Consider the following 24855-nt stretch of genomic DNA (forward strand, 5'->3'; position numbering starts at 1 on the left):
ACATGTGCATATTACAGTCTGAAATTTTTACAGTACATAGAGCTTGCAGTACTATAGAAAAATATTTTTAAAACATAAGTATAAGAATACTCTACTTTTGATTGATAAAAATGATATCATACTAATTAGGTGAAAGTTATGAAAGTTATCCCTACATTTAACGTACACCAAAAGCAACTTAGAAACCACCACAGCTTTTTTTTTAGTAACCAATTACTCACATCAAAGTAGGATCCTGCATGCTCTAATATCAGCTGAGTAGAATCAGGCTTATTTTTGCAATATGTGACATACATCTGAAACTTGTCTGCCTATAAACAAAAAGAGAATTAGAGTAGTATCCCTTTCAAATGGCAGTAAGTCAAATTATGACAAACTGTTTATGTAAAAAGAAGCCAGGTGTGTAAATGAAATCTAAGCCTCGAATTTATAAAATAAATAAATAATTTATTTCTCCAATAAATAAAAGATATTTATTTAATATCTTTTCTAAAGAAAGATATTAAAAGAAGAAACATGTCCTGCGATAGGACACACATCCAGAAACCTCCCCTGGCCCAGGGAGTCAGGACAGAGCCCCGGCCTCTCTTCCTACAACAGTGCGTGCAAACCTGAGCGTCACTCTTAGACAGCAGGGCCTGTCACCAGGACTCACAGTTGCATAGGAGTCCCCACGGCCATGTGGGGGCCTGGCATATTCACCCAACCTTCTAAACCAAGCCAGCACTACTGCCGATGAAAAGTTAGCTCCACAGTAATAACTAGTTGGAGAACGTAATTCCTTGGGGGTAAAGTCTGCTTTTCTGTCTGCAGACACCAGGAGAAAAGGATGCCATCTGAGAAGCGGACAGTGTTCCTTCTAACGTCCCTCAAAGCCAGCAAACAGTAGTGACAGAACAAGCTGCTGAGGTTTCATTACCCAGGTTACAAAGCAATGTCCCACGTCCTCCGGCAACTGCTCATATTTTTCCAGCTCTTTTAGGAATATGCTGCAGAGAGAAAAAACAGTTATTATATTATTAAGGTGTTTTAAAGCATTTTACGAGATATGCCAGGAATGAGACCAAGCATACCATGAATTTAGGCAAAGTCTGAACTGCATCATTTTAATCAAAAGCAGTGAAAACTGTATTGTTCAGATTTTAGTTTAACAAAATGTGCAGCAAGAGCTATGAACTGGGGTAAGTTACTGTGGCTTTCATACAATTGATTAGTTCAGCCTTCAGATACTTTCTGGGCTTCCCTTGTAGCTCAACTGGTAAAGAATCTGCCCATGATATGGGAGGCCTGGGTTTGATCCCTGGATCAGGAAGATCCCCTGGAGAAGGGAAAAGCTACCCACTCCCAGTATTCTAGCCTGGAGAATTCCATAGACTCTATAGACCGTAGGGTCGCAGAGTCAGACACAACTGAGTGACTTTCCCTTTCACTTTCAGGTACTTTCCAGTAGAATCGTTACCCTAGCTGTTCAGAGGCTGTGTGCTAAGTCACTTCTGTTGTGTCTGACTCTTTGCAACCCCCAGGACTGTAGCAGCCCAGGCTCCTCTGTCCATGGGATTCTCTGGGCAAGAATACTGGAGTGGGTTGCCATGTCTTTCTCCAGAGGATCTTCCTGATCCAGGGATCGAATCTGCTGTCACTTACATTTCTTGCACCGGCAGGCGGGTTCTTTACCACTACTGCCACCTGGGGAGCCTGATATGTTTAGTAGCAAAGGATATAACTTAGGGGACACTCAGTTCAGAGAAACCAGTTAGGTCTTCGTGTCTTTGCTGGTGGTGGGGTGGGGGGGGGCAGAGAAGCGAGGAAGACCCCACGGGCTCTGGCCCAGCACCATCTTTCTTGGACGATTTGGGGTGCACAGACTCCACCTAAAGACGCTACTGCTGCCTTTTCTTTCTCTCCTTTTTTGACTTTAAGAATAAAATCATGCCCTTCCTCTGGCCAGTGGCAAGTGCACTTTACTTTGGTCACACCACGCATCTGTCCTGTCCTCAGTTCCTTCCTCCTCCTTCTTAGGAAAGACCAAAAACATCAGCCAGCAGCCCGTGGAGGGCAGTCCTTTCTTTGAACCCTAAGAAGTAACTGACGGGGCAGCTGACTACACGGCTCGAGAGCAGCCAGTGTGCCTACGAAACGGCTTCCAGCTTTCTGAATCTCATTTCTATACAGAGTGAATTCAAAACAGAAAGTCGAGTCTGCGAAAAACAGTCTCGAGAATGTCTGTCCTTGAAGCAAGACTGGCAGGCTTCCTTCAAATTCCAACAGCATCCCTGGAATCTATGTGCATTCGACTGGAAAGCTGCATCTGTCACGGTACTTCAGCACAGAACCTAGACTTCCAGAGCCGCTAACAGGGTCCCTACAGATGGAGCCACTCACTTATTGTGAAACTCGTAGATCTCCTGCATGTTCCCGAAGATGATGAGCTCTTTGTTCACAATGCCAGGGGGGATCTCTTCCACGCCGCTGGTCATTTCCCACAGGTAGGTCTGGCCGGGAGGCAAACAGAGAGGGTTGGACAAAAACCCTGAGCACATCTCCAAGAAACAGCTACTTCTGCTCTCCATCAGTACACACCCAGAGTTAATGTCTAACTAAAAATGTTATCTTAAGAATGGAACCTCTTACAAAGCAACATGAGAAACTATTACTAAGACAAATCTCAGTTGCTATTAATATTTGAGCATACTGTCTATTCTTTTCGGCTCTAAATATACTCCCATCTTCAAATCTGGGGATTAAGCTGCTCCTCAAGGTACAAAGGACATTCGTTAAACTACGGAGCATCAGTGGCTGGTTGTAATCGGTAGGCGTGTCTCTCTGAAGCTGCTGTAAAATTCTACAGAGAGAATGTCAGCCAGGCCATCATGTGATAAATGAAACGAGAGGATTAGCACTGTTATCATCTCTGTAATGAGCGAAAACACGCCTGGAACTTCACAGAAGTGCAGAAACATGTACAGAGGGCTGCCTGTGCACTTTCAATCTCAAAAATAACAACGAAATGGGAGACCAATTTAAGAATTAAATAGGTAAGAATAAACAGCCCTGGCCATCTCCCATGGACTGAGAAGCCTGGCGGGCTAGAGTCCATTGGGTTGCAAAGAGCTGGACACGACTGAAGTGACTGACCACATACAAGAATAAACAGCAAGACTGTATATACCCCATCTAAACAAACAAGCAAAAAAACTTACTTACATCCATACACTCCCGGAGGTCTCTTACGTAGGCCTTTTCAGTTTGAATTAGCTCAGCCATTATGAACCTTAAAGCAGAGGAAGACAAGTGACCAGTTTAATTCATAGTCAGGATACAGGCTTATTTTAACTATTCACTTTTAGGGTAAATGAAATAATAAGGTGATTTTAAAAGCATTAGCCAGTGATGTGTTCTGGAAGATTAAAACAAGAATGCGTAAAAGAATAACAGCGCCCAGTCATCAGGTCAAAGAAAAAAAAACATTTCCGAAAAAATTTCACTACGGTACCCAGTGATCAGGGTTTCTCAACTTGGCAGTGTTGATGTCTGGGGCTGGACGATGCTTTGCTGGGGGCTGGCCTGGGCACTACAGGACGCTGAACGGCACCCCTGGTCTCTGCCCCCAGGATGCCAGGAGCGCTTCCCCCGCCCCACTAGTTGACAACCCAAATGTCTCCACATACTGCCCAATGTCCCTCTGGGGGGAACAAAGCTAGCCCTGACTGACAACCACTGGTTTAGAGCCATCTTTTGTCTCTATTAATACTCAGTAGAGTTTACTAATTGGCAACTTTCAAACTTCAGCACTTGTGTTATTAATTTCTCCTCCCCAGTATTATCACTCGTGACCTACTGAGGACAAATGACAGCAGAGCAAGCTGTCAACCCCATGAGACAGGGGCACAAGGATAAAACAAGACACTGCTTCCGCATCAGCTGATGTGGGGGCAGTGTACCCAGTAGTGGTTTCTGCTGTGAACACAAAGCACATTCAGAGCAACGAGAAGGATTAATGCCGCTCGGTTTCAGAGCACACACAGAGGCAAGCGTGCTTGTCCAAGTGACATTTCCTTCACATCCTCACTGAATCCTGGCGGGCTCTTTGAGGCTAGCTTACTCTTTCCTGCGGGCAGATTTCCGCTTTTCCTCATTAAGTTCATGGGCGGCGTCTCGGAGTTTCACCTCTGAGCCGGGGATACTGGCCGGAACAATATCCAGCTGAAGACTTTTGCTCTGTGGAATAAGGGAGGCAGCGCACCTCTGTTAATTAAATCAACAAGCAGGACATGAAGACGCAGGTGGTGATTTATCCCGCTGGCACAAAGCAATTTACCGATTTGTTGGAATCTGAAGAAATCCCTAGGGCTTTCTCCAAAGAGGTCCGGTATTTCTCCATCCGCAGAGAGAAGTCTCTGTACCTCTTATCCACGGCAGTGACACATTTTTTTATCTCTGCCGCATGGGCATGCCCCTTTTCACAAAAGCCGTCGGCCAGCTGTATCAATAGCTTCACTCTCTCTTTGGTTTGCTGCGAAAGAACAACAGGAAAAGTATTGTGAAGCAAATGCATCCAACTGCCGGCAGCCAGAAACACAGTGGTAACTGGCCTACGACTCTCTGTGTTCTGGACAGGAAAACGACCGCTGGGGAGAGACACTCAGACGGAACCCCCCAAATCCACACCAATTCACCTCCCCATCCCAGACTGGCTCCCTTGGTTTGCCTCTTTCCCCAACAACGAATGGCATTTTCACAACCTCGAAGGAAAAGTCTGGGCTGTTTGGATGGTGTCTTCAGCTGGTAGATGGCCAGACCCTGCGGACTGAGCAAGCGGAGACTGGCTCGGGGTGGTGTCTGCGGTCCACGACCCTCCTCCTGTGAAGGCTGCAGGTACTGGGGACAGACAGCCCCCGCCTCATGCTTGTCTAGTCTACGTCCCCAGTAGACTGAAGGCCTGTTCAGGACAGCAGCCATCGGAGATTTCCTTTTCCTGAGGCAACCTGTGTGGCCAAGGTGCCTCCCCGACCCCACAGGCACCTAACCAACCCCCTGAAGAGGCGCCACGTCACACGCCCATTTCTTCTTTCTCAGGAGATGATGCAGGAGGGCTCACCGCCACGGAAGCTGTCTTCACAGAGGTATTTTAAACTTGCTCCCCATGTGAAAACTCTCTCTCCAAAATAAATTGATTTCATTTTATATACACATTTGGAGAAGGAAGTGGCAACCCACTCCAGTCTTCTTGCCTGGAGAACTCCATGGACAGAATTCCATGGTTGGCTACAGTCCACAGGGTCACAAAGAGGTGGACACGACTGAGCGACTTTCACTTTTTCACTTCTCATGGGCACACAGGAAAGATCTTTAAGTGAAGGATAACTTTTCCTTTTTAAAGTTAAGGATAACCATAAAACAAGTGTTCTTCCTCCCTCCTCCCCTCTCTCTCTCTCTATATATATAATATGGACTTCGCTGGTGGGTTAATGGTAAAGAACCTGCCTACTAATGCAAGAGACACAAGAGATGTAGGTTTGATCCCTGGATCAAGAAGAGCCCCTGGAGAAGGAAATGGCAACCCACTCCAGTATTCTTGTCTGGGAAATCCCATGGACAGAGGAGCCTGGCGGGCTATAGTCCATGGGGTTGCAAAGAGTCAGATATGACTAAGCACGCATGCACACACACATATTTAAATATATATATATAAACATATATACAGACATGGCAGTAACTCAAATCTGATTTTTCAGTCACATCCATTGCATTTACTATTTCACTTATTATTATCACTAGACTTATATCCTTCATTGTTAAAACTTCATTTATTATCACTGGTTCGGCTTCCTTCAACATTCCCATTGACATTTCAAATGATTCCAGTTACTCTTCTGTTATGGAATCTGCTTTTCTCAGTTAAGTCATAAAGATTTTCTGGTGAAAGCCTAACATTCAGGAAGTTGACTTTAAAATATCTCTCAAAGGAAGGTCAGGGTTCAAAACCTGGATAAACTATCTAAGTTTGTACAATAAAAGTTTTGAGCAGAATTCACTCTGCAGAGCCAGCTGTCAACAGCCTTAGACTCTACACGAACGCCCTGGGCTTCCCGTGGGTTCCCCCACAGGGTCCAACTTACCCAACGCCCCTCCAGGCTTGCTGGCCTTCAGTTCTGTGCACCATGGCCCCTTTGGCCTGGAAAGCTGGTCCCCTGAACAGCTCTGTGATTCCTTCATGTCTTGGCTCAAATAAAGGCCATTTTTAACTGGCCTCCCTGACTCTCTTAAAATTGCAGCTCACCTCCCTGCCCCAGGCACCTTCTCTCCATCTGCTCTGCTCTGCTCTGTAGCATCAGTCTCCAAGGAGGTATAATTTACTTGTTAAGATCACTGTCTCTCTCCTGGTTAGAATATACCCAGGGACATTTGCTTGTTTTGCTCATTAATATCTCACATGCCTTCTGTGTCTGGTACATGGTGGACATTTACCAAATATTTATTGAGATAATAAATTAACATTAGGGCCTTTATACAAGTGTATATACACCTGTAACTTTAATGGGTGCAGTAGTTACTTTTAACTGGCAAGAATATGTAATATACAAGAAAACAAAACAAAACACCCACATGAAAAGCAAACTCAAGGGACATTACTGTCTCTGTGAAAAAAATAAAAATCACTATTGTGAATTATATAAAACTTGTTTATTGGAGAAACTGCAAAACTGACAACATTCTAAAAGTTTCTGGGGCCTTCATCTTGTGTGGAAATGAACTTATGTAGAGTGAGCTCAAAGGAAAATACCTGTCAAACCTTCTGACTTGTTATCAGCACAGTACCTTTCTGGTTAAGACAAGCCTAATTATATACCAAGGAAGTAAGAAGTCAAAGCTTCAGACCTAGGAGCATAAATTTCAAAAGGGATTTAAATTAGAAACATTAGTAAATTTTAATATCAGAGAATTAACATGACTGATGCACGATTTTTTTAAAAATCAAGTTGCCCGGAGGAGGTTTTCCAACCTTCTGAAAAGCATAGAAAGGTGCTTTACCACCATGTAAGCATTCCTTTTCCAGTGTCACAAATGACATCAGTGGAGGGCACTGCACACAGCTTATCCTTGAACAATTCGGGGGCTTGGGCACTGCCTCCTGGCTCGCTTCTCACATCACTGCCCCAAAGTGGCCCACACCCTAGGCTTCACTGGGATCATGCACTACTGTAGTACTTATCTGTCGAAAGAAACCTGAGTATAAGTGGACCCACACAGTCCAAACCTGTGCGGTCTATAAGGCCAACCGTGTATCTTTAAGGGGTTAAGAAAGTGGTTTCATGTTTTAAGTGGTGGGGACATAGAAGTAAAGATAAAAAGAGACAATTTGCCTACACTAAAACAGAAAACAAAAACCACCAAGAAACCAAAGGAAGATTTTCACATATGTCAAAAATACATCATGAAACAGACTAGTTGTCTATATGTGACACCAATAGGCTGATTCTGATTATATGAAACTCAACGCAGACCAGAAGATTTCCCATAGGCAAAGCATGGTAGATCTATAAATCTTCCACGTATAAACTTCATTTAAACAGAAAAATGCTAATCAGAGAGTCAAAGGCTTCTTGATGAAATCTACCACAGCCTATCAAAGATGGCAGCCCTCGTCCCTATGGCTGTCTTTTGTTCTTATTGTTTAACATGCGTGTATATGGTGTTGGAGAAGGCTCTTGAGAGTCCCTTGGACTGCAAGGAGATCCAACCAGTCCATTCTGAAGGAGATCAACCCTGGGATTTCTTTGGAAGGAATGATGCTAAAGCTGAAGCTCCAGTACTTTGGCCACCTCATGTGAAGAGTTGACTCATTGGAAAAGACTCTGATACTGGGAGGGATTGGGGGCAGGAGACGAAGGGGACGACAGAGGATGAGATGGCTGGATGGCATCACTGACTCGATGGACATGAGTCTGAGTGAACTTCGGGAGTTGGTGATGGACAGGGAGGCCTGGCGTGCTGCGATTCATGGGGTCACAAAGAGTCGGACACGACTGAGCGACTGAACTGAACTGAATACACATTTACTTATTCATCAAGTTACTGCTGGTTTCTCCAATCAGAACATGCAGTCCATGAGCTCAGCACAGAGAATAGCTCCTGGTGCACAGCAGCGGCTCAATAAGTAATTGCTGAATGAATGAATGAATGGCGTGAGCAAAACTATGTAGAATGAATCTGCGAATCCACGAACCTTTTATAATACTGTATTTTTATTTTAACTGGTACTTTTTAAATGCATTCATGTATTGTATTTGAATTGTACTTGAATTTGAATACATTCAAAGTGTATTTGAATTCACAGAATTCAAAATTTGAAGGACACAAAAGGACACAAAGTGAAAAGTCTTCTCACTCCACATAGGCCTGTTGCCTGCATCAGCTTTGTGCGCATGATGCCGGACATTTTTATTACATACAAACAAGTGTTTCTATGTACACGTGTCGTTTTCTCCCTTTCATTTTTTTTGCATGAATGCATATGACAAGCACTGCTGGGCACCTGGCGCCTCTTCTAACAACTCCTGCTTCTGCTTCACCAGCAGGACACAGCAGCCTCCTTGCTTGTGTAAAGAGATTTTTATGAAAGCAGATTTTTGTTTTTAAAGTGTACAAATATTATAATTCGAACAACTTCATCTTTAGGCATAATCAACGGACTGGAGAAAAATAAAGGCAGACTGAACGCTTAAGCCCACAAACTCAAAAGAGCCTTATTTGTGGTGTTCTCAGGCGACCAGAAACCCGGAGAAAATGTAGATTCAGCGGTCTTGGACACTGTCTAGTCAAAGAAGGTGTTTGGCACAGGAGACTGGCAATCAGGGAGCCGTGTGAGGAGAGGGTGACAAGATTGTGAGGTCAGCCTAAGGCAGAGGGGCTCATAAAAACCACCTGGGGAGATGGTTAGAGATGCTCGGTGTCAGGTCCCGCTCCCAGCGAGTCCAGGTCAGTATGTGTGGAGTCTGGTGAGGACTGAAATCTCTTCTAAGTAAACATCCAGGGCCTGGATGCAGGTGGTGCGTGCAAAGCATTTTGAGAAAATTACTGCCTTGAGTTGCCAAGGAATCAAGATGAGCCTTAATCAGACGGTGAGGAGAGGCTTTATTTCCATTAACCCTGAAAACGTGAGATACTAATTATGTAACTACTGGATTGGAAGATGTCATGTCAGAGCAACAAGAAGGTTTCTCTGTGTAACAACAGAAAAATGACTTCTTAGGAGACAGTAAGATGGAGGGGGATAGAAGGTGAGCAAGGGCCTCACTTCAACATGAAAAACTCAATGATGTCTCCCAGCAGCACAGCGGGAGTTTTCTGATGAAAGGGAAAAGTAGCCAGAAACCAAGGAAAAAATGCTAAGAAAATAAAAAGTGCGAGCTGCTCCTTCAAAATCCATGAGCTCCTCTCAGCAAAAAGAATTCCATATACCCAATAGACGAAACAGCTCTGTGTATTCGGAAAATACAAAAGTCAAATTTCACCTGTGATTTTAGATGCTTTTTTTTTTTTTTTTAAACAAAATGTGAGCCAAAAATATGCCTCTTACTGCTCATTCTTCCAAAAACCACAAGCCAAGTTTGAGGAAAAGGAAAATTTAGGAATAATGGGAAAGTCCCTTTGTACAGCCTCTACTGGTGGCACAAAGCTGCCGCAATGCTTAGTCCTAGACAGTGACATTCACACCCCCCCTGTGTGCAGGGTGTGTCCCCCCCCCGCCAAGTTGTGCAGAACGGCTGTCTGGCTGCACATGTGGCCGGCATCCACGGGAATTTAAGTTGGGGCAAAGAAGCAAAACTTCAGTCTACTTGAGTGGTATCTTAGGCATTTTCCTTGTATCTTTATAACCAAAGGACACTCAAGAAACAAATGTAAATCATCAAATGCACACAATAACTGTATTTATTATCCAATTACTAACAAAAAATAACAATTACACAGCCAAAGCCGTGCTGGAGCGAGAGGAAGGGAAGGCAAAGACGTGATGCTTACCTGCAGAGGCAACAAAGGCCAGCTCCCCTCAACTGAGCAGGCGGGGGGCCCCTCGGAGCACCCGTGGCCCCTCTGGGTGTAACCCCCCACTGAACGCCAAGGCTCCCCGCCGAGCCCCACTGGCCTGTGGGCTCCTCCAGAACGGAGACCGTGGGTTCCCACAGTCCAGAATCCAGAGGCTGAACGAAAAAATGAATTTACAGCTTGTGGTGGGGGCGGGGCCCGGGGGAGCAGTGCCCAGGGAAGATTACCGGGAAGTCAGACATTGCTACAGAAAGTGTGAAAAAGTACAAATCGACATGATACAAAGTAACTGTTGTCACCCTAAATGATTCAAAAATTCCCCATTGATATGTTCTCAAAGCCAAGTTAAGGGCCACCGGAGAAAATCAATCTTCTTACCTTACAAGAAGACTACTACTCTTTAACCACAATTGCTACCCAGCTTGACCACTGATTTTCTACTCTTAAATCTGAACCAACTTTTCCTAAAACCTTAAAATCATCCAAAACAGAGGTGCTTCTGAAAACTGTACAAAGAATGCATATTCAAAGCTCTGAAAAACAAAAATACCACCAGTTGAGAAGATAAGCCTAAAAACCCCCAAAATGTTTTGTGGTTAAAAAAAAAAAGGAATTAGCCCTGCAAATATGTATTTCAATTGAGAAAATATTCATGCTGATCTGTGAATTCTTACATACTTGCTTAAAAATTCATAGTCATATGCACTGTCTATGCCATAGAGATGTATTTAATTCTGCAGGAAACTGAAAATGCCTCCAGTTGTATAAACCTATGAATAGCTACTGACATAAACTGTGCCAACCATCAAACTCAGACAGCTTCAGGACTGGACAGCCAGGCGTGATGCCACTGTATCCGGGCATGATGCTACTGTAACAGTTTCCACTGCTTAAGACAAGGAAAGGAAACACCCACAGGATCCGCCTAAGTCAAGCTGGGAACACCAGTGTTCCATAAAAACAGCAAGTACTTGGAAAATACCTTGGGAAATAAAACAGAATGAAAATAAGAGAAGAATAATGAAAAGGACCAAGAAGTAAGAAGAAATAAAGGAGGTGTGGGGCTTTCCAGAAAATCAGAGGAATAAGAGGAAACAGATAAATGAAGGCACGGGTGGGGACAGCATGAAAAGGGCTCAGAATTATCCCTGAATTAAGGTCTAACGGCCCCTCTGGCCCACCCCATTCCTCCATTTTATAAGGTACGTCTTCAACAATATTTTTAAGACCTTATTTACACAAAATAGGATTCCCTGGTGGCTCAGATGGTAAAGAAGTCTCCTGTGTAGGTTCGATCTCTGTGTCAGGAAGATCCCCTGGAGAAGGAAATGGCAACCCACTCCAGTATTCTTGCCTGCAGACTCCCATGGACATAGGAGCCCCGTGGCTACAGTCCACGGGCCACACTGAGTCGGACATGACTAAGCATGTACACACGTGGTTCGAGGTTATCTGGGCAACACCTGGCAGCCACTGAGGCCTGGGGCCGCCGCGAGCTCACCTTGGCGGTGATCTGGAAGTCCTCGTGCTCCTTCAGCAGCTCCTGGGTGTGCTGGATGCTCGAGCCCGTGGACGTGTGCGTGGACAGGTAGAACTCCCCGCTGTCGTGGATCCACTCCAGAGCCTAGACGCAGGAGTGGGAGAGAGTTCAGGCCTCGGCGGCAGTGAAGCAAGGCCCGGCTCCCCGGCATCTCATTTAAACATCCGCAGGCCCGGGCTGGCCCGCCAGCTAGAAACTCTCCCTCAGAGAGAGACGAGCGTCTCAAGCACGTATCTTCCTTCCAAAAGGAGAAGAAAAGGTGGACCTTCTGGAAAAATGGGATCGTGTCACTTGGGCATCCACAAGGCCTAACAAGTTCAAGAGTTTCTTACGACCTTGGACCTAAAGGACCACAAGAGTGCACTGAACATCCTTCCTGAAGAGGCCTGAGATAGCGTGCATGAGGTCGGAGACCCTGGAGCTGCTGAACACTGACATTCACGTCATGGGACTTGAGAACCTTCCTGGGGAGTTCTAACTAATAAAAGAAAAAAGAGAGAGAAAAGAAAGCAGGCGCAAAGGCCCAACTTTCAAACGTGCAGCTTGAGGCCTTTCTCACTGTTCCTGCCTTCAGCGGGCCCTCGGGCAGCACCCACTTGCCTTCTGGGGCTCCCACAGAGGAGCCTCCTCATTACATGTAAGATGCTCCGGGACAGGCTGGAGGGAGCTGAGGCTCAACCTCCCAGATGGAGGAGAGAGATGACACCCCTTGGGGAGAGGGGGGCTGGCCAGGCCCAGGCTGCAACAGAAGGATACATTCTAACTCCTACTCACTCCTTCATGTTTTTAGACAGAAGCAGTTTTTCCCCTTCTACCCGCTTCGCAAATGAAATCAAACTTGCTTAAACATACGCATCTAAAAAAGGAACACTATAGAAAAAACACATAAAAGCAAAAATGCTTCCATATCTGCCCTCATAATCTCTGGGTCCAGTGTGATTTGCTGGTCTAAGAACAGAAGCATCACTGTCTCTATTAACACTTTTATTTTTGAAAAGAAAGCCACAGCCCAGAAGACTTGCTGTGCACCATCCTGGCTGAGAATTTACTTTAGTTTTGCTGGAGTGGAGCTATTCCACCTCGAAAGCAATGCTGACACTGAGTCAAGGCAGAAACCATGGAAGTCAGTTCCCTCAAAGGTCCCTAGCGGTTCTGCTCACAGAGGGAGCGGTGCCTGAGTGTCTACCACGCAGGCAGGTGCTGAGGGGGGCGCTCGGGATGGGAGAGGCCAGGGCCCTGTCCTTGTGACCCGGAGGGACTCCCTGGCTGAGAAGGGATGGGCTGAGAGGGAAGAGCCCTGGGCAGGGGGAGGGGGGAACCTTCGGGGTCACAGGGCCTGGATCTTTGGCCTGGAAGTGAATGGGGTTGCTGTTGGAAAAGGGATTGGCAAGGAAGCAACATAGGTTAGCAAACTGGCCCAGAAGTGTACACAGGACACGGCTGGGCAGGTTCCCGAGCTGGCTCAAAGGGGGAGAGGGGAGGGCAGAGGAACCCAGTGAAGGGGTGGGAATGGAAAGATGAGGGGAAGGCAGAAATCAGGGAAGACACGGGGGGACACGGCACGCGGGGAGCCTCAGGTCCACTTCGGCTTTGGTTAAGGCCCCAGTGGAAGGAGGGAGGTGGGGTCTCTAAATCTGGAAACCGGAAAAGGGAGGTCAGGGCTGGGAGATACCGATAGTGTGCGATAAGGAGAGAGGAAAAAGAAACAAGAACGAGCCCTGAACTGAACGCCAGCTTGAAGGAGATAAGGGAGGGAGGAGCAGCCCGGAGCCCCGAGGGGCGCAGAGCAGAGGCGGGGTCTCTGGCCACAGGCCCACCCGGAACCCCAGGGCCTCGTCCCGAACCCTCGAGCCGGCCGGGGCCACCAAGACCAGCGTGTCCCACACACTCGGTATTTCCTGCGTGTCTGCTGTTACTGTACAGACCAGAGCCCAGCCCAACAGGGCCGCAGGGCTGACGGTCATCCTCTGTCACGGCAAAAACGGAATGATCTTAAATTTCCGGCAAATGAGCTGACTTTAGGAAACAGCAGCAGCGCGTTCCATTATTTCTCTTTGTCAAGGGTATTATTTACAACTTTGTTCTCTGTGGCTGCTTGTCTTTCAAGAGAGAGATAAGAAAGATGTGTGAGAGATGATGAAACCGTCTCTAATTAGAAATCAAATCAGGCCCCTGTCAATATGAAATATGGTTGGATTCTCTTTTTGAAAATGTTAAGAAAGTGGACTTTAAACACTGAAAAACACTACTGCTCTCCGCCCCTGCTGGGCATCATGATCACTGCATCCTGGAGAGTCGGTCAAGATGAGGGAGAGGCCAGGTCAGGGTCAGGGCACCAGGTCCAGGGACCCTGAATCCTGCTTCCGCCCTGGGACGCCAAGCAGTTCTGGGCAGCAGGCTCCACCGTGAGAGACTGACATTTACCAGATTAAAGAGAGTCTGTTCCACAAGAGGGAAACCTGTACGGAGAAAAACACTCTTTCCGTGACCAGACACCTACTCTGGGTCAGGCCTGCGTCAGGGAGGTTTCCAGGAGGATGGAGCAGATGGTGCAGGTCCGGCGCGGTCCCCAGGGACCCGGAGCCCTGGGGAGGCCCCGGGGACTGAGATAGCTCATGGGGTCCCGAGAAAACCTCCCTCCCCTCCCCGCCCCTGCCCCTCCAGACTCTGCGCTAACAGTTTATGGATTCTTACGCGACTGTTAAGGCCAAAGAGAAGTGACAGAAATCTTCCTGTTTGAGTTACAATCAGACAGACTTTACCCTAAAACGACCTCCACGACTGATCATTGGGGCTGAAGGCCTTGATCCCAAAATGACTTCCGAGGGGTCGGGGGGATACGGTAAACGCACCCTCTCGATGTCTCTGCCTTAGCCAAAGGTACGGCAGAGTTTTTTGACTCTACTGAATTCTGAGAAATGCTGCCACAGTTCTTAACATTAGCTCCATTTATCTGAAAAGCACAATTTGTATCTTGAAAATGTAGACACAGCGATCTAAAAAGCTGCGCCTGTATTATTTTCCAGTGACTGAAATCATCACGATGGTGACTGCTGGGCAGAGCTGAATGGCATGCTTGTTGAGGCCAAAATCACCGAGGGACACACGTACACGAGGCTGTGGGGTTTTCCTGCAACGAACTTAAGTAAAAGGCAAGGCAAAGTGGTGTCTGCTCATGAGGGCGTGATCTGCCATCCACTGCAGGGTCAGCAGCTGCCCATCTGATGGCGGTAGCCTGAGCGTGGGGAGCAGGAGCCGGAGGGTGACTGACCTGCTTGGCGCTTCGCTCAAAGACCACGTACTGCTGGCACTGGTCCAGCCGCCGCTTCCTCATGGTCCAGTAGTGCAGCACCCTGTTCTCCCGCTGGAAGAGCTCGTTCAAGATATCTGAGAGAGCAAGCAGAGAGCCACACGGCAGTGCCCGCGGTCAATCAACATGCCCGGGAAATGGCAGGCATCTTTATTTAGAGATTTTTAAACGCAAATGCCCCTGCAGATCATCAGATACTGAGCCACGCTGCCTGCCTGCCCGGTTGTCTTCACATGCCTGTCCACACCGCTCCAGCTCACTCTTAAGACTGAGGTCACAGGACACTGAGCCAGCCTCTAACCCCTCAGGTCAGCAGGGTCAGTGGGGTAGCGACTGTGCTCCTTGTTGGGGAAATCTGAGGATGCCTGGGAAAACACCATTATTAGGTATTTTGTGCAAGACCCTGAGAACATTCCCGCAGAAGGGACTTCAGCAGGTCTTCAACTAAAATTAATAAATTAATTTACAAAAAAAAAAAAAAGCCAGTTAAAATGGTGGCGCAGTAGAAGAAAATGAAGGGTGTTAAAAACAAAACCAAAACCAAACTCTTAGGAGAGGAGAGGACATGAAGTCGAGAAGCACGAAGCCAGAAAGGAAAACGTAAGACAACAATCTGATTACATGAGAATTAAAACTGTCATGATCAAATGAAACAGCACATATGTAAAAATATTACACCAATGAAGAGCCCAGAAAAACCACTGGGAACAAATGAGACATGGATCTAATTTACCAACTGCTGCTGCTAAGTCGCTTCAGTTGTGTCCGACACTGTGCGACCCCATAGATGGCAGCCCACCAGGCTCCCCCCGTCCTTGGGAATTCTCTAGGCAAGAACACTGGAGTGGATTGCCATTTCCTTCTCCAATGCATGAAAGTGAAAAGTGAAAGTGAAGTCGCTCAGTCGTGTCCGACTCCTAGCGATCCCAGGGACTGCAGCCTACCAGGCTCCTCCGTTCATGGGATTTTCCAGGCAAGAGTACTGGAGTGGGGTTGCCATTGCCTTCTCCGAATTTACTGACTAGTGAATGGGAAAAATGTGAATAACCTGTCGGCAAAATGAGCAAAGCATACAAACATGAAGGTCGTGATTTTATGAAATGATATGTGGCCAACTAAAAATATGGACACACGTTTCATCTCACTCAAGCCAACGGGATCAGTTTTCGCCATTTTCCTGGCCAGGACCATGCTGCCCTGGGCTGGAGGGACAGAGGAAACCTGCGTACGTGTATTACTGAGGGAGGGAAATGGAGTACAGACCCAGCAGATGGTAACTGGGCAACAGGCAATGACAGCGAGGCGTGCGCAACCTTGAACCAGGTATTTATCTTTCAGATACGTTGCTGACACAAGCTCCCAACACGACTTGTACAGATGCACACACACCGAGGTGCTGTTTGCAAAAACTGGCAGCAACGTAAGAGAACGTCAGTTAGGGGTCACGTTAAATCAATTACGGAATTGGTACAGTGCTGGACAAGAAAAACAACAGACCGGATCTCTCAATTCTGATATAGAGTAAGATTATTACTAAGTGAAAGACGAAAATTGCAGGGGAATATAGTCCCATTGTGATTTAAAAAAAAAAACACACACACAAAAACTAAAAAGCCAGATGGATGAGTTGAAGCTAAACATGTTTATATCTGGATGTCCATCTACACGCACAGAAGGGATGCACAAAGGTCCTCACAGAGGTTACCACTGGCAAAGGAATTAGGTAATTTATAAAGTCTGTACACTTTAAAAAACCTTTACAGTGAGTCTGTTTTTACTCAAGAAGTTTATAAAGTAAACAGATTAAAAAGAAAAACAACTTTAGAAAAAGATTCCCTGACTGGAATTGCAAATCAAATAAGTGATATCTAGAATATAACTTGACTGGAAAACAACTTTCCCACAAACATTTACCAAGTTCCTCACAGCTCAGTGCTGTGAGAAGCAGGAGCCTGCGAGTCACATGTACCCACAGCTTGGTGGTTGGTATTGCTATGGTCTCTTTGCTTGAGAAAGTGAACTAGTTTAGTGAAACTAATTAGGACTGAAACTTGAAACCTGTCAAAAAATTAACCTACCGCTCAAAATGAAATGGCTCTAAGTCTTTTCTAGTCTATTATTTTTGTAGCCTCTGCCTGAGGCAGTGCTGAGGCTTGGGTGAGGATGGAAGCTGATAGAACAATGCCCAAGTATCAACAGTTTTAAACAACTCTCATCATTTCCTGAGGACCCACTTCCATGTCATTCCAATTCAACTTGTAGAAACAATTATGATTAAGTTGAAAGTGATATATCACTTGGATGCATTTTTACTGCAAAATAGTCAATCAGAATTCTATGGCTTAAAAATTATCAGTAGCCTTAACTTCCACTTGTCTCAACGCTACCTACAGTCTAGTATAATTGCTCCCAGGTCTTTTTCGATGCGTTTCTGAATGTGTGTATATGGTTTTTACAGATTTTTAAATTCAAAGGATACCCATCTACATAACTTTCTTTTGCAATTTGCTTTTATTAATACTGCTTTAAGTATATGAAACTGGTAACACAGTGTAGCAATGAAATGGGTATATCATTTTTGTGATTTAAACTTTTAAAAATAATTGGCCTATAGATAATTCTGGTTTTCATTTTTTCTCCAATTCATATTTTCACTTACTTTGAACAAAACAGTCTATGTTAATAAATATCCTGAACATGTTGCATTTTCTCCCTCAACTTGACTCAATAAATTATAAACCTATGTTTATTTAATATTTTATTACTAAAGTAAGATAACTTATGATTAATGAAATTAAACACATTTAAAATGAACCCCTAGTGGACATTTAATTTCCAAATATGTGGGTTTTTTATAGTATCTTTGATATTAATTTCTCATTTTGACATTAGTTTCTCATTTACATGCTTTCTTCTCTGCAATCACCCTCTGTGATTTTTCATTCTAACTTTATTGAGGCTTTCAATGGCTGAGTCAAAGATCTCTCTTGGTAAATGTCACACTGCACTTAAAAAAATGGGTTCTTTTCAAATATCTTTTGATACTGATTTCTAACATAATTCCACAGTGATAAGAGAACAGACTCTGTATGACTTCAATACCTTTAGACCATGAAACTCTTGCACATTGTTTTATGTCCCTGGATATGTTCCAGCGTCTCCTAGTTTATCATCTATGGGAATTGGAATGGAATTTGTATCCTACTGTTGTGTGAAAACTGGATAAATCTTAACTGTGTTGAACTGGTGCAGAGTGCTTTCCAGGTCTACTATATCCTCTACTTCTCTGCATTTTCATTCTACAAATTTTTGAGAGTTTGATATTGTAACCCCAACTAAAAGTCTTAATCATCTACTTAAAACACTGTAATATATAGTGGAACTATATGTAACTTAGTTCTGTGTCTTCCAAGTCTCCTATAAATGTGATATCATACTTTCATCACTGAAACAAAAATAAAAACACCAAAAAGTTTTTCTAAAAGATGAAACGAGGCCCTGGAGCAGATGTCCGAGCATGCGCTGCCCGCTGCCCCGCCAGCCGAGCCCTGGCTCACTCACTTTTCACTTGCTGCTCGGGGGCTTTGATGTGTGTCACCATGCCTGGCATGTTCACGCTGTTCCTGTGCAGGTACTTCAGGAAGACGTCCGCATTCCTCCTGGCAAGCGTGCAAGCCTAAGCAACAAAGCAGAGCAACGTGTTCACAGGGTTCACACAGACATGCCTTCGGTGTATACCACTGACGGGAGCATGGAGCTCTATCACACATCTAAAGCGTCCATCTGGCCAATTTGCAGTCTGGAGAATACATAGGCTGAATCCCATTGCAATTTAAAAAAAAAAAAATCTCAGTCTTGGCACCTTTGCTCCGATGAAGCCTGCTGCTATGTTGAGAGCCGCCCTATGGCGAGGTCCAGGGGGCCAGGGACTGAAGGTGACCCCTGGGCTGCAGCCAGAGGGGAAGTGAAGCCTTTCTTCCCAGTTTAGCCTTGAGGTGACTGCATCCCTGGCCAATACCTGATCGTAGCCCTGGGAGAAACTCTAGGTTGGAGGGCTGGGTTAAACCGTGCTGGGAATTCTGCAGTGGGCAGACAGTACGAATTTTCAGCTCTTGAGTCACGCAGTCTCCGTGTCTCTGCTGTACCTACTCAACCTGCCCACTGTAGCTGAAGGCAGCCACGGATGACACCTAAATCAACGTGAGTAAATGCATTTAGCCGTCAGGTCTTAGCCTGTAACCCTTTGGTTTGAGCCACTGAACTGCACGGTGGTTTGTTATATGGTTTTACTTCAGTAACAGACAACTGATATCACACGTTTAGAAGTCAAATAAATAATTTCATTAATGTATTAAAGTTTTATTTAACAGAAGACAGATAAATATAAATCAAAATGGTTCAGGGGGATTAAAGGGATTAAAATCCCTTAATTATACGAGAAAGGGAAATATCTTCCCCATTGCCTAGCCCACATCTGGAGTCAATCTTTTCCTCAAGGAGCTGCGTGTCCTTCTCGTAAGTGAACGGTACTAAGAGCCCACAACCTGGGCACAGGGGACGCTCGTCATCAGTGGGCTGAGCACTGTTCCTAGGCCTTTTCAGGGGCTGCAGTTATCTTTTTTTTAATGAGAAAAATACACCATGAGCCTCTACTGATCAGACTGAAATAAGCTGTCATGTCAAACAGCAAGAAAGTCATGAAGACTGCTAGGGTCATGTCAAAAAGATGTCCGAGCCAGCCTGACTGGAAAGGGCTGTCACCAGCAGGACAAGTTTAGGATATGAAAAGACATACACCTGATTTCAGCGAGTGACTGAAACACACCAAATGCTAAAATCCATGATGATGCTACAAGAACACACTGATCATAGGCAGAGGTTGCCGGGGAAACAGCTCATTATTCTGAAAATCATCAACAGAGGGAAACGGTCACGCATAAATCCCACATTATTTGGCCAAACTCTATTCTAGCATAACCAAATAACTGAGGAGGAAATAATTTCCATCTAACCAAGACAGAAGGTAACGATAAGACTACCACCCTGGTGCTGCTCCTAATGAAGTGATACCACCACTGGCAGCTAAACCCAGTGGATTAAAGGCTGATGTGAAAGTACACGAGGGATGCTACGGGCTTACCGTGTCTGAGGCTCTGATAAACCTTCAGATCACAGAGACAGCAGGAGGGGACAGTGTGGGTCCTGAGGCAATGCCATGGGAAATACAGAGCATCACCCATGAGGCACCCTAAGCACACCCCACATACTCACTCAAACCCGAACCTGATCAAGGCCCTCAATCCAGCCAAGAGAAATGGAGAGAATCCAGGATGGTGCTAAGTGACCCACAGGATGCAATCATCAGACCCGGGGTGAGGGAAACTCCACAGTATGAATAATTCATTTCTTTACTTAATAAATGCTAATTGAAAAAGGGAGGATAGGTTTAGACTAAGATTTAAGAGACATACCAAACAAATCATTGCATGGGCCTTGTCTGGATTTTAATTAAGACCAGGTATAGAAACAAATTCATGGGACAACTGGAGAAATTTGAACACTGCTGAATTTTACATAAAATAAGTTGTTATTACTTTTTCAGATCCGATAATGGTATTATGGTTACAGAATGGTTTCAGAGGGATTCCCTAGTGGCTCAGATGGTAAAGAATCTGCTGGCAATGCAGGAGACCTAGGTTCAATCCCTGGGTCAGGAAGATCCCCTGGAGGAGGAAATGGCCACTCACTCCAGTACTCTTGCCTGGAGAATTCCATGGACAGAGAAGCCTGGCGGACTACAATCCGTCGGGTCACAAAAGAGCTGGACACGACTGAGCAACTAACACTTTCATACCTTCAATGGTTTCAGAAAGGAAGAATTTAAATACTTAGACACACACAGAAGTACTTATAAATACACTGGCATAATACCTAGAATTTAAAATTATCCAGTAAAGATGGGCATATGCCCACATGTTGGTAATGACTGAATCTGGGTGAGACGTACACAGGGGTTCATTATCCATTCTCTCAATTTTTGTACACATTTTTAAACTTCTACAATAAAATGTTTGAAAATGTCCAACACGTCAAAGACATAATCCTAGATGAATGAAAGAAATCTGACCCGGTCTGTGTTAGATTTTTGTTTGTAAACTTAAACGGCAGCAACAAGCAGGGGTAGGGGCTTTCAGGTTCTATTTGAACAGTTGTAACTGAAGACCCCAGAAGCTCCATTTTCCCATCTTGATTTGCTTAAAAGAAAACCTCTGTGGGAGAAGCTCATAACAGGTCAGATACTTAAGAGTTTTCAAAGAGTTTCAATTTGTTCTCTCAGACCAAACAATAACTCTAATAACTCCGTCAGCTCAGAGGATCACCTTCAAAATGAAACAGAAACAGAAGTGATTAAACATGACCGGATATGGTGTCGGCCAAGGTCAAGATGCTGGAGCCACGAGGAAAACTGAACTCCTTCAAGCAACAGTGGACAGTAAACTCCAAACCTATTTTCAACACATCTGAGTGGCCACCAGCAGAACCCAGGAGGTTATTTTCACAAGTGGAAGAATGCAAGGTGGAAAACCGTTCCAAATTAATGTAGCTAAACCTTTCAACCCCTTTTTAAAATTTAACTGTTGTGAAGCACACCAGTGACTCGTGTGTGACTGTATATGAAAATAACAAGGCAGCCTTGAAAAGTGACTTATTTAAACCTTCTTAGAGTCAAGACTTCCAGCTGGGCCTGAATGGGATTAAATTTCTCTTGCAGGAAACGTTTCCTGAGTAAGTATTAGTAACTGGTCCTGTGACCCCAAGGGGTGTTCCTGCTCTGTGCCCACTCTACCCTGGGCTCACACATGTTCCGAGATGGTCTTTGTTCCTAAAAGGCTGAATTTCCAAAGAAGATTATTTTGAGCTCTAAGCACTTTTGTTTCAGCAAATCAATTTCTGCATGTCAGTCCAGAATCACTTGGTATTGGGACTTCTACCCATTCTTTATACACACGGATTTCTGTCTAGCTCTTTCTCTGTGAAAACTAGAAGGAGAGCGTAAATCACAACTGAAAAAAGACTTCAAGATCTCTGATCAGTTAACTCGTTGCTGATGCAAAAGTGAAAGGTGATAGTCACTCAGTCATGTCTGACTCTTCGTGACCCCATGGACTGTAGTCCGCCAGGTTCCTCTGTCCATGGGATTCTCCAGGCAAGAATACTGGTGTGGGTAACCTTCTCCAGGGGATCTTCCCGACCCAGGGATCAAATCCGAGTCTCCTACATTGCAGGTGGATTTTTTTTTTACCGTCTGAGCCACCAAGGTAGCAGGGTCACCGCATCACTCCCTACACTGGGGGCATGTGGGGACGAAGGCATCCAGATACTCCCCAGGCTCAGGTGGAGCCTCCTGGGCCTATGAACCCCATGAGCAAGGGACCAGCACCCAGAAGGCCGGCTCCGTACCTTCAGGAATGCTTCCTTCTGTTCGAGGTGCTTGCTGATCATGGGGGTGACGTGGTCCGTCTCGGAGTTGGGGCCCAGCTTGTCAGCCCCTCCGCACCAGTCCTCTTCCCTCTTGTACTCCTGCTCCAGGCTCTCCAGGACGCTGCAGACCTGCGGTGGGACAGGGGCTGGGCTCAGTGGGGCCTCCTGGCAGGGGACAGGAGGGGTGACCGGTCCTGGCCCGAGCACCGAGGCCATCACCAGATGTGGGGATGTACGTGGGCTTTTAGGAACAAGGACAGACGAAAGGGGATTTTCCTGTCTCAATCTGCCCTGCTTCAGGACGTATATTTAAATAAGAGGGAAAGGGATGTCTCTTCTCAGATCCTTTCCAACTTGTTATTCCTTGATACCTAAGGAATAATAATCCTAATAAGCAAGAATAATCCGAAGTCTATGGGGCTGCTCTTCTCTGCTACACTGGGACTTGACTGGTCCAGGAATGCCTGGCCAGGCAGGGACTGAGTTGCCCGAGGGAGTAGGGTCTCGGGGTGCGTAGGCAGGGGCCCCCACCTGCTCTGAGGTCTTGTAGAAGGCCACGGAGGCGTTCACCAGCTTCAGCCGGTCTTCCATCTTGAGCATGAGCTGCTGCCAGTGCGAGGCGACCTTCTCGGCACAGTCCCGGATCATGTCCATGTCATAGTGATTGGCCTGCAGCATGGCCTCGGCCTTCTGCTGGACCTGCAGGGCGCTCTGGTGTGTCTTCTAAAGGGGAGGGGAGAGGGGAGGCTCTTGAGTTGGGGGAGGGTCACGCCACACACTCACGGGGAAGGCTGCGGCTTCTTTAGTGCTGCTTGCTTTCACGGAAACAACTCCAGTTAACACGACTTCATTAGGACACTTGGAAAAACACGGCCGACAGGTTAGCAAAAGGAAGTCCTTATGCTGACACACAACTGTTTGTGTTTACCCAATGAAGGATGAAATAAATGCCTTAGGAATTTTCCAGCATGGTTCTCAGCTGCGGGATTTTCAACTTTTCAGAAACAGCAGGAAAAACCCTTAGTGGCCAATATTCTAGGAAAAAAAAAAAGCTGCTGAAATGTTCCGAGTGTATTGTGCCCATTGATCCTTCTCCTAAGAGCAGCCAGAGGCAAATGAACGGGTGGAGAAAAAGGTGGTCTAAGTGAACACTCTTTATTTCACCTGGACCTTATACTTTGGACAAGTCAAGTTTTCAAGAACTATTGATTAAAACAAAAAAGAAAGAGAGACACAGTTAAAAAAAGCCAAGAATGAACCAACTGTGCTCTCTGGAGGTCCGAGCCAGACAATGGATCTATGAAAATCCACTGGATTTATGAAAATAACAATGGATCTATGAAAATAACCACCCCCAGTGCACACCCTGCTCTGTCAAGACTGATTACACAGCAGTGGGCTGTGCCTCTGAGACCAGCAAAATGGATAGAACCTCAGCGAAGACCCCAGCTTGGGGGCCCTGGTGCCGAGGTGTTCCTGCCGGGGCCTGCCAGCCACGGGACAGCAGGGGCTCAGCAGGAGCCACCCTCAGCCCCCGGGGCCCTTGTGGCGAGGCCGCCCTGGCAGCATGGGCGCATCTAGCGCTTGCTGGACTACCTGCTCCTGTGACGCGCTGACTGCAGGTTTGCAGGCGCGGCTGTCCTGGGGCCCAGGGTCGGGGCCTCGAGAGGGGGCCTAGCGGGCTGGCCCTGAGGCCGGAGGGGCCGGGCTCCGAGGGCTCCCGGGTCCCTACCTCGATGGCGTGCTGGAACTGCTCATGCTCCCTCTGCAGCTGCTCCGCCTCCTGCAGCGAGCTGGCCGCGATGAGCCCGGCGTTCAGCATGGACTCTCCATTCCGGATCCAGCCCAGCACCTGGAACACAGCACGGGGGACTCCCAGCAGCGGGCCCTCCCGGGGCGTCCGGGCACGGTGCAGCGGCGACGCAACCCGAGGGCTGGGCGGTCAAGCGGCTCCTGTCGGCTAGGGAGCACTGACTTCCTTGTGACCGTACTGGCAACTGCCTGCTTTCCTTCTGTGCGATCTGAGCGTTAAGTGCTGCATTTTGAAATTAATTCTGGGGCCTCTCTGGTGGCTCAGGGGTAAAGAATCTGCCTGCCAGTGTAGGAGACACACGGGTTCCTTCCCTGGTCCGGGAAGATCCCACAAGCCTTGGAGCACCTAAGCCTGTGCGCCGCAATGACTGAGCCTGTGCTCTAGAGCCTGGGGGCCGCGACCACTGAAGCCAGTGCATCCGACAGCCTGGGCTCCACGAGACAAGCCACTGCAATGAGAAGCCTGCACACCGCAGCTGGAGAGGAGCCTCCCCCTGCCACAACTCGAGAAAAGCCCAGGCAGCAAGGAAGAACCAGCACAACCAAAAATAAAAAAATACAAGTTTACACACACACACACACACACACAAAACCTTAACTTTAAAAAATAAAAGGAAAGTTAATTCTCTCACGTTTAGTTTCAAGTGAGAACTGAAAAGGGTTG

General features: G+C 46.3%; 1 protein-coding gene across 2 annotated transcripts in view; it reads right to left on the minus strand.

The window, feature by feature from the left end:
* The window catches only part of TRIO (trio Rho guanine nucleotide exchange factor), a 356120-nt gene that overhangs the window by 114968 nt on the left and 216297 nt on the right, over positions 1-24855 (minus strand). For both annotated transcript variants that reach the window (XM_069556151.1, XM_069556152.1), the window contains exons 16-27: positions 24112-24231; positions 22911-23102; positions 22359-22508; positions 18459-18573; positions 14859-14974; positions 11549-11671; positions 4319-4513; positions 4103-4218; positions 3205-3271; positions 2383-2492; positions 920-989; positions 222-311 (exon numbers count right to left, since the gene is read on the minus strand). In XM_069556151.1, the coding sequence (XP_069412252.1) occupies positions 222-311; positions 920-989; positions 2383-2492; positions 3205-3271; positions 4103-4218; positions 4319-4513; positions 11549-11671; positions 14859-14974; positions 18459-18573; positions 22359-22508; positions 22911-23102; positions 24112-24231 (1464 nt within the window). The remainder of the gene's footprint in view (positions 1-221; positions 312-919; positions 990-2382; positions 2493-3204; positions 3272-4102; positions 4219-4318; positions 4514-11548; positions 11672-14858; positions 14975-18458; positions 18574-22358; positions 22509-22910; positions 23103-24111; positions 24232-24855) is intronic.

The sequence above is a fragment of the Ovis canadensis genome, chromosome 16 (genome assembly GCF_042477335.2).
Source record: "Ovis canadensis isolate MfBH-ARS-UI-01 breed Bighorn chromosome 16, ARS-UI_OviCan_v2, whole genome shotgun sequence".
Lineage (NCBI taxonomy): Eukaryota > Metazoa > Chordata > Mammalia > Artiodactyla > Bovidae > Ovis > Ovis canadensis.